The sequence below is a fragment of the Alosa pseudoharengus genome, unplaced genomic scaffold (genome assembly GCF_046254945.1).
Source record: "Alosa pseudoharengus isolate Yale_2024_CS ecotype anadromous, Long Island Sound unplaced genomic scaffold, YU_APseudo_1.1 YU_APseudo_1.1_scf_22, whole genome shotgun sequence".
Lineage (NCBI taxonomy): Eukaryota > Metazoa > Chordata > Actinopteri > Clupeiformes > Clupeidae > Alosa > Alosa pseudoharengus.
Genome location: NW_027468680.1, coordinates 14,207,480 through 14,217,479, shown reverse-complemented (window position 1 = coordinate 14,217,479; position 10,000 = coordinate 14,207,480). Strand labels below are relative to the sequence as shown.

Below are 10,000 nucleotides of genomic sequence, written 5' to 3'. Positions count from 1 at the left end.
CGTAAGCACTACACATGTCAAGCCAACTGTAAATATTTGGGCTGCTGTTAGATAAGGTACTTACACTATAAGCTATTAGCGACGGAAAATCTAGAGGCCACATCCAGCTCACATGACATCTCTCTCTTTCATTATTCACACAATATTTCACACGCACCTGTGTACACATATGCCTTTTAGAATATACCAAATTCACACAATGCCATGCAGTATAATAAATAGCCCTAAAACATAGCCTACTTCTCAGTGTGTTTATGTGTTTTGAGTTCTGGCTTCCTCTTCACTGAGCTTGCATTTCCTCTCTAAGTGGGTGTCTGTTATTGACTGCTGATAATGTCTGTATCTGTGTAGCTGCTGGACGGGCAGAGGGACCCTCAAGAGGCAATTTAATCGCACTGTTTGTCACCAGTACCAAATGGCTATGACAATGAACAACAAAGCTTCTTGAGCCTGAATGTGCTCCCGAGCCTCTGGTGGTCATTTGTGGCTTGTTACGGTGGACAGTGGTGTGGCCGTCGCAGTGATGCGGCGGTGGTCCAAATGCTAACAGCCGTGCATATGACCCAGGGCTAATTGTCTAGATGATTCCTTCCTCTGGCTGCATGCCAAGTGCCTTTAAAGAGCAGTGAGTCTGACTCAGGGGAGGCCATGGCTGCCGTACAGCAGATGCATACCAGCTGAGCTTTTTTTTTGTAATGAAACCACTTTGCTGAAAAATCGTTCGCTTTCAAAAATCATTAGCTTTGGTTAATGCCAGTAGCTTTGAAAGGGTGTGAGGTGTGAACCCCAGCTTGTTGGTTGTGTTTGAAATATAGCCGCTGAAAATGAAGCCTTGCCTTTTTTTTGTCAATGTTAAAAACTGGGCATGTAACATTAGCCATAGCAAGGTATCCTTCTCTATAAATCTTCTGCCCATGGCTATAGCCTAGATGGGAACCACAAGCAATATGTCTGCCAGCTCATCGTCTGACTGAGCGACGAATGGTTAAAGGTGTAGTCAGAGACGTCAGTGTTCAGTGGTGGTCAGCTGTGAAGGGCAGGGAGGGTGGCAGGTGGGAGGTGATTGACAGCTGGTGTTGAGCGAGGCGCTCCTGAAGCAGTGGCTGTAAGTGGAGGGGAGACAGACGGGCAGGCAGGCTGCTGCTTCCTCCGCTAAAGATCCTCCTATTCTTCCTGTCCCTCTTTCTTCTGTGTTCTCCTCCCTCTGCCCATCTCACACTCCTCCCCTCTCTCTCTCTCTCACTCTGTCTATGTCCTTCCCTCACACTCCCCCCCCCCCCTCTCTCTCTCACTCTGTCTATGTCCTTCCCTCATACTGCCCCGTGCTGCTTCCCCCCGTAATGATCCTCTTCTTCATCCTGTCTTGTATCCTTCTCTTTCCTTCGTACTCTCTGCTCTCTGTCCATCTGACGATCCTTTTTCTCTGTCTGTGTCTGGTCCCTCATCCTTCCCCTCCATCTCTATCTGTCCATTTATCTCTCTCTCTCTCTCTCTCTCTCTCTTCCCCTCTCACTCACTTTATCCTTCTCCTCTCCTTCTTGCTCTCTCTGTGCGCAGGGCTCCAAGCGGATCCTGCGCTCTCATGAGATAGTGCTGCTCCCTACAGGATCCTTTGAGACGGACCTAGCCCTCACCTTCTCCCTGCAGGTAACCAGGGCAACCGGGCGCAGCATGGCCACAGTGGGCTGAATCACATTTAACTGATATAAAATTGAATTAATTATATGCACTAATCAGGAATTTCCATGAGGGAGTAGCCCCAGAATCACTGTTCTGATAATATCTGATATTATGTCCAGTCTATGTCATGTGTGTGTGTGTGTGTGTGTGTGTGTGTGTGTGTGTGTGTGTGTGTGTGTGTGTGTGTCTGTGTGTCTGTGTGTCTGTGTGTGTTTGTCTGTGTGCTTAGACTATGTGTATTTGTCCTTTTATGCCTGAATGTACATTATGATAGTCATATTGATATTGATGCTCATATCTGTTTCCATGTGTGTGTGTGTGTGTGTGTGTGTGTGTGTGTGTGTGTGTGTGTGTATAAATCAGTACCCACACTTCCTGAAGAGGGAGGGCAATAAGCTGCAGATCATGCTCCAGAGAAGAAAGCGCTATAAGAATCGCACCATCCTGGGCTACAAGACGCTTGCAGTTGGAAACATAGACATGGCCGAGGTACAAACACTCATACACATACATAATCACACCACACACACAAACCCAAACCACAGACATTCACACAGAAAAATGACATACATAAAAAAGAAAAGTAGTTTGTTGGTGCGCACATCCAAGGCAGGTGCTGGACAAAAAGTGCTAGGCTATCAAAAGGAAAAAAGGTGGATTGTCCGCACACTTGCTCCCATCAGGAATTTTTATTGACTTCTTCACCCGTGTGTAATACATAAAAAAGAACAAACCTCACACATACCTGGAACCTGGATACCAGGTGTTCCTGTAACATTCCTGCTTGAAATGTACATTCTACTATGGAACCCTCCATCACTGCCAGTGTGCTACTTTCTGTTGTGTTTTGGCTCTGGGGCTTTCCAGAATCACATACTTTCACCTACCAACACACACACACACACACAGAAACACTTACACACAGATAACATGTGCCTCAGGAAGAGAGTAGTCAAAACATAGCAGAGGAAATCCACCCTCCGTGTGTCATAGAGCCTCTCTATCCTTGGGCTTTAAGCTACATCATAAGGTCCATGCACACACACACACACACACACACACACACACACACAGACACACACACACACACACACACACATAATTGAGTAAGTAATATGGGACTGATTTGAACACTTTTGAAACATAAACAGTGGAGGCGTCTTCCTGTCTGTATGTCTGCAGCCAGATGAACTCTCAGTCCTGTCGACCTTTTGACCTCCTTTACTCAGATCTAGGCCAGTCAGTCCAAATATGTCTGGTGCTCTTTGTCTTATCTTTGGATAAGCAGACACTGCAAAGCTACACAGACAGAATCATTTGCTCTTTTTTAAGCTCCATCTTTTCATACTTTGCTAATGTGAAAGAGTAAAATGGATAATTTATGAGTTATATACGAATATACAAATACTACGTATACTTCTACATTTCTGGTAGCAGTTATCTTCTCTCTCTCTCTTTCTCTCTCTCTATTCATATAATGTGTAACGGCAAACTACATTCTTCTACATCAAATTAGCCCAACTTAGAATGACATGTATTTGACGGGACTCTGGATGTGAATGTCCTGTTATTCTCCTCCCAGTCCTCTCTCGCTCACTCGGTGCAGATCTGTCTTGTGCGGCTGCAGTAATAGAGGGGGAGAAGTTGAATGATGAAATTACGGAGAGAAGTGAGGAGGAGTGGAAATGGGGGGGAAGTCTGGTTATAGATGATAATTCTGGTTACGTTGGTCTGCTTCCACTGTCTGGCACAAGACAGAAAGTCCATCTCTCTCTGCCTCTGTCTGTTGATTGCACAGTCTATTAACAGCCTATCTCCTGTGCTCTTCCCCCCCTCCCTCTCTCCTTTTCTTTCTTTTTTTTCTGTCTGTCTGTCTCTTTCTTTCTTTCCCCTTCTGTATCTCTCCTTCCCTCCCCCTCCCCCTCTCCCTCTCCCTCTCTCACTGTCTCGCTCTCTCCACTCCCCCCTCCTCTCTCTCCCTCCCTCCCTCAGGTGATGCAGCATCCCCATGAGGGTGGCCAGGTGTTGGCTCTGTGCGGTAGTCAGAAGGAGCTGATGGGGAAGGTGGCCGAGATCTGGATCTTCTCTCTGTCCAGCCAGCCCATCGACCACGAGGACGGGGCCCTGCCCCCTGGGGCCAAGATCAAGTGCTCAGGTGACATAACTCTCTCTCTCTCAACTCTCTCTGTGTTTGTGTGTGTGTGTGTGTGTGTGTGTGTGTGTGTGTGTGTGTGTGTGTTAGAGAGAGCAAAAATATGTGTGCGTGGACTGGAGGCAATCTCAGTAATAATGGAAGCATTTCACAAACGACACAAGGCCATATAAATGCAAATTGGAAGTGTGTGTGTGTGTGTCTGAGTCTCGAGTGTGTAGACACACACCTATACACACTAATTCTTCTGCACACACACAAACACTTGCAATTTAGTATTGTGTTCCTTTTTCTTTCATAAATGTATCATAATTGACTTAAATGCTAAAATAACTAGTGGTTGATTAACTATCTGTCAGTATAATAAATTGTGATGTGATTTGAAATGTGCCGTATGTGATTATTTTGAAATAGCATTTTTAAAGTGATGTTCTCTCTCTCTCTCTCTCTGTAGATAATTACTCAGAGGAAGAGTATGAGAGTTTCTCCTCTGAACAAGAGGCCAGCGATGATGCAGTCCAGGGTCAGGTATGATGTGTGTGTGTATGTGTGTGTGTGTGTGTGTGTGTGTGTGTGTGTGTGTGTGTGTGTGTGTGTTGGGGGGTGGGTATTTTGTGCTATTATATGTATTGTGTATTGTGAGTGTATCTCTGCTGTGCAATGTTGTGTTGTTTGAGTGAATGTGTTTGTATGTGTGTTGCTGCCAGGACCTGGAGGATGATGAGTATGACATGAGAAAACCCAAGAAACAGAGGAGGTCTATAGTGAGAACTGCATCTATAACCAGAGTAAGCACACACACACACACACACACACACACACACACACACACACACACACACATACACACACACATACTCTTGATTTTGGTAATACATTATGCTGTGGCTGATGTGCTTCTTCTGTCTTTTAGCAGCAGAACTTTAAGCAGCGTGTTGTGGCTTTGCTGAAGAGGTTCAGAGTATCAGATGAGGTATGGGCACACACACACACACACACCCAAGCACGCACATTATTGACATTAGAAATACAAAACATGTCCACTGCTGAAAATTCGGTTGTGTTTCTTCTTGTGTGTGGTAATGATGCATATGTGTGTATGCCTGAAAGACTTATATATAAGAGATTATACTTGTGAGTGAGTGCAGTCATGTACGTTAGTGTGTTTGTGATGTTTCTTCATTTTTCTGTGTGTGTGTGTGTGTGTGTGTGTGTGTGTGTGTGTGTGGTGTGTGGTGTGTGTGTGTGCGCGTGTTTGCAGGTGCTGGACTCTGAGCAGGACCCAGCCGAGCCTCCTCCTGAGGTGGAGGAGGATCTGGACCTGGAGAGCCTGGAGTTTGAGAACCCCAGCGATAGCTGCCCTGAGCTGGACGACGACGACAGCGTGCTCAGCACCCCCAAACCCAAACTCAAGTACGTGTGTGTGTCTTGTCTGTTAGTGTGTGTGTGTGTGTGTGTATGTGTCTGAGAGGGGCTGCTGAAGTGTGTGTCTGTGTGTGTTTCTCTATTTGCTAACTGTGTGTCCTTAAGTTAATTAGTAAAGTTAATTAACTTGTGTGTGTGTGTGTGTGTATCTGAAGGACACATCCATCTGAGTTCAAACAGTCATTTGTTTCCCTTGTTTTGCATTAGATTAGAGCAAATTTCTTTGGAAGTTGTGCAAGATGAGCACCTTGTTTAACAGTACCATTTGTTTCACTGCACAGGATTCACTCAATTAAACACAAACTCAGTTAATTAGAAGCAAACACGGTTGCTTAAACTGTCTATGTGCACTTAAAATCAAGATAGCACTTCTGATGGAGTCAGTCTAGCTTTACAAGATTCATTTACACTTTATTTATGTTAACTTTCTCCCTGTGTGTGTGTGTGTGTGTGTGTGTGTGTGTGTGTGTGTGTCTGTGTGTGTGTCTGTGTGTGTGTCTGTGTGTGTGTGTGTGTGTGTGTGTGTGTGTGGGTGTGTCTGCATTTGTGTGTGTATGTTTTAGGCCATACTTTGAAGGCCTGTCTCTCTCAAGCTCTCAGACTGAGATTGGCAGCATCCACAGCAGTCGGAGTCATAGAGAGCCACCCAGCCCAGTGAGTGTATGTACACAAACACACACACACACACACCAACATGGACGCATACAACATCTGCACAGAGTATTTACATGTTTATCCAAGCTTATGAAGCACACTCAGAAACACACTCACAAATACACACACACGCACACTTGCTCACATATACACACTTCTAACAGCTGTGAATTCTCTCTCTAGATGGATGGTGACAAAATCAAGCCTGGAGCTGCGAAATTCCACATCGATGACACGCCAGATAACGTCTCGTTCGTGCGTAACACACACTAGCACACAAATACGTGCACACACACACACACACACACACACACACACACACACACACACATATGCACACACACCTTTTAATAACACTTAAGAAATCAAGAACACTCACTAAATAAAGAAAGAATTATAACTCCCTTCCTTTTGAATCAGTGTATGTGTTCTACCTGTAGATGAACTGGACTCTTGTTATTGGCTATGTATGCATGATATTATTGTGTGCTTGTATATAAGTGTGTGTGTGTGTGTTTGTGTGTGTGTGTGTGTGTGTGTGTGTGTGTGTGTGTGATTGATTGTACAATTGTGTGTGTGTGTGTGTGTATGACTGTATAACTATGTGTGCTTGTGAATGCAGGAACACCCTGAGGCTGTGACCCCCACCACAGAGCTGGAGATGGACAACATGGACACGTTCATGGAGAAGCTGCCACCCATCGGCAGAATGACCAAGACTGAGTCTCTCATCATCCCCTCCACCAGGTAACACCTCGCCAGCTCAGCAGTGCAGGCATTCGCCGATGTATAGGGTGGATTTTCTGGTTTAGTATCACCGTGTGAATAAAGAAATGACCATAAAACGTCCAGTGTGAGCGCATGAATAGGTTATTCAGTTACGTAGTCGCTCACTATGTTAAGTATGTAATGTGATGTAGCTTGTTGCTCTGCCATGGGTTAGTTGCTGTGTGGCGATTATAGACGAGTAATGGTGTCACTGATTAGTTTGTTAAAAGTGAGTTTTCTCTTTGCTTACACACACACACACACACACACACACACACACACACACACACACAAATATTTGTCTGGTTTGGATCAGGATGGTGGCCTGTTTAGTAGGATGGCTAATATTACATTTATTTACCCACTCTGTCAATGAGATAAGCTAGTTGGGTAGTTCAACAGTGTTCAAGTTCAAGTTTATGAATTCATCCCTGGAAACCATGGTAAGCTGTATTGTTCTGTTTGCCATTATCTCAGTTGTCTGTAAAGTAATTATTGACTGTGGATCACGAAGTCCAAGGTAATCCTTTCCCTGTCTGGCCATCTGGGTCTGTCTTACACACACTCATTTAATTGTTTCTCTCTCTCTTTATCTCATCTGTCCCCCCTCTCTTTCGCTCATCTGTCTCTCTGTGTCTCTCTTTTCTTTCTCTATCTCCTTTCTCTGTCTCTCTTTTCTCTCTCTCTCTCTCTCTCTCTCTCTCTCTCTCTCTTCTCTCTTCTCTCTCTCCTCTCTCTCCTCTCTCTCTCTCTCTCTCTCTCTCTAGGCAGGAGCCGAAGCTCGTGGGCCGCAGGGGCCGCAGCACCTCTCTGAAAGAGCGGCAGCCCAGTCGGCCGCAGAACGAGCGCGCCAACAGCCTGGACAACGAGCGTGCCCTGGACACGCGGCTCCACCTGCAGGTCAGATGAGCAAACTGCAGCAGCAACCTGAGAAGAGCCCATCCACAGCAGGCTTACACACACAGAGGTTACACTGTGGGAATATGCAGGCTGCCATTTGAGGAAATCACTCGCCATCTCACCTTCCTGGCTGGAAAAGGCGCTAGTTATTACATTACATAAATTATGACATAACATTTTTGCATTAGTGATGACTTTATTGGCAACCTGCATATGATGCTGTAGGTCTAGTGATCACTTATAAACTGGTGGATCCCAAAATGAATAGCAGTATTTGTATTATTATTAAAGGAACACGCCACCGTTTTATGAAAATGGGTTATCACCCAACACATAAGTACCTTGTCTCACTCGCCACAGCACGGACAATGTCTGCGCCCAAGTAGCAGTGCTTCAGCAGCACCTGCAGGCTTTCAGCCTGTGCTTCACCCCTATAAAGCCTACTGTAGCCCCAAGTCAATACCTGCCTAGGAAATTGCCTCGTCTTAATCTGCATTGCCATTTGTACTCGTTGTGAGTACGCAGGCCACAAGAAGTAATTACAGATTTATTTTGTTGATGGCTCACTTTTACTCACGACATGCTATCCGGCGACGAGAGATTCCATTCACTATGCTAAGACAATGCATGCACGGAGACAAAAATGCTTTTGCTTACTTATCTAACTCTAGGGGAGACAGTGAATAAAAGGGTGGCGTGTTCCTTTAAGATAAGCAAAATAATTTTACTATGAATGTACACCACAAAAAAGTAAATATTATATTATTTCCACTTTGTGTGTGGTTTTCCTCAGTTGGATGGGGATAATTTTGCTGTCACATAAAACATACCTTACAAATGACTATCTGTCTGTTAATCAGTCTGGCAGGAAAGACTTCAATACATACATTGTGCCTATGCAGTATATCCTGTACATGTCAAAGATATACATTTTGGTACATGTTTTACCCTGACTGTATGCCAATGAATGTATAACATGAATGTCAATAGCGGTTTTGTTTGTTTACGTCAGACTTGCATTGGATACCTTTCCAAGGTAATGGAAATAGATATATTGATATATATTTGCACTGACCAGCTTTCAGCTTAGAGAATGACTGGTGCACCACACTGACAAAATAATTAACATCACCAGACTGAATGTTGAACCCCTCAGACTTTTGAGAGGTTGAAGTTGATTAACATTGGCAACAAGTATTTGGTTTGTGTGGAGTGGCTTTTCCACTGATTGCATCGCAATAGGTAGCTCTTTTAAAAAGGGCACATGAATGACTGTCTCCTGGTTTAATCCCTCCCTACTGCTCTGTGAATGTGAATGCTCTGTCTGTCAATCCAGTGATTACTGTCTGTGGGTATACCTAGGAGACAGTGAGTGGTTTTAACGAATTGTTTTGATCATTGAAATTGTCTTCGTCTCTTTATGAGCAGATCCCTCGTAAAACGGTGTATGATCAACTCAACCACATCCTGGTGTCTGACGACCATCTTCCTGATAGCATCATCCTCGTCAACACCTCAGACTGGCAAGGCCAGGTGAGACACACACACAAACAAACACACACACACACACAGACACAAAGGCAGACAGACAGACAGACAGACAGACAGACAGACAGACAGACAGACAGACAGACAGACAGACAGACAGACAGACAGACAGACAGACAGACAGACAGACAGACAGACAGACTGACAGACAGACTTTTTCCCCTCATGCTCAGTTTCATTCAGTGTATCAATTAAGTCTTATCAGGTGTTGAGTGCAATATAGCGAAAAGCCGTTTGAAATGAATCCTGTAAGTCTGTATTGGTAGTGAGGAGGACGTGTGTCTCTGTCCCAGTACCTGGCAGACATGTTACAGAACCACAACCTACCTGTGGTCTGCACCTGCACCACCGCCGACATCCAGGCCGCCTTCAACACCATCGTCTCCCGTATCCAGAGATTGTGAGTCCAGTGGGGCGCATCTCACTACACACACCACACCACACCACACTACACCACACTACACACCACACTACACTACACCACACTACACACCACACTACACTACACTACACTACACTACACTACACTACACTACACTACACTACACACCACACTACACACCACACTACACCACACCACACTACACACCACACTACACACCACACTACACTACACACCACACACTACACACCACACCACACTACACTACACTACACTACACTACACTACACTACACTACACTACACTACACTACACTACACACCACACTACACACCACACTACACACCACACTACACCACACTACACACCACACTACACACCACACTACACTACACACCACACACCACACACCACACTACACACCACACACCACACACCACACTACACACCACACCACACCACACACCACACCACAATACACTACACTACAC

The 10,000-nt window shown here is 45.0% G+C and overlaps 1 protein-coding gene across 4 annotated transcripts in view; it reads left to right on the top strand.

Annotated features, from left to right (window-relative positions):
• pacs2 (phosphofurin acidic cluster sorting protein 2) overlaps positions 1–10,000 on the top strand; it is a 62,604-nt gene that overhangs the window by 39,069 nt on the left and 13,535 nt on the right. For 2 of the 4 annotated variants that reach the window (XM_076300634.1, XM_076300632.1), the window contains exons 3-15: positions 1,558–1,647; positions 2,044–2,169; positions 3,673–3,835; positions 4,287–4,360; positions 4,540–4,620; positions 4,746–4,805; positions 5,094–5,245; positions 5,821–5,911; positions 6,095–6,166; positions 6,534–6,658; positions 7,447–7,579; positions 9,008–9,112; positions 9,421–9,527. In XM_076300634.1, the coding sequence (XP_076156749.1) occupies positions 1,558–1,647; positions 2,044–2,169; positions 3,673–3,835; positions 4,287–4,360; positions 4,540–4,620; positions 4,746–4,805; positions 5,094–5,245; positions 5,821–5,911; positions 6,095–6,166; positions 6,534–6,658; positions 7,447–7,579; positions 9,008–9,112; positions 9,421–9,527 (1,379 nt within the window). Of the gene's footprint in view, positions 1–1,557; positions 1,648–2,043; positions 2,170–3,672; positions 3,836–4,286; positions 4,361–4,539; positions 4,621–4,745; positions 4,806–5,093; positions 5,246–5,820; positions 5,918–6,094; positions 6,167–6,533; positions 6,659–7,446; positions 7,580–9,007; positions 9,113–9,420; positions 9,528–10,000 lie in introns of all 4 variants that reach the window. The other 2 variants (XM_076300633.1, XM_076300631.1) reach the window with 1 other exon arrangement.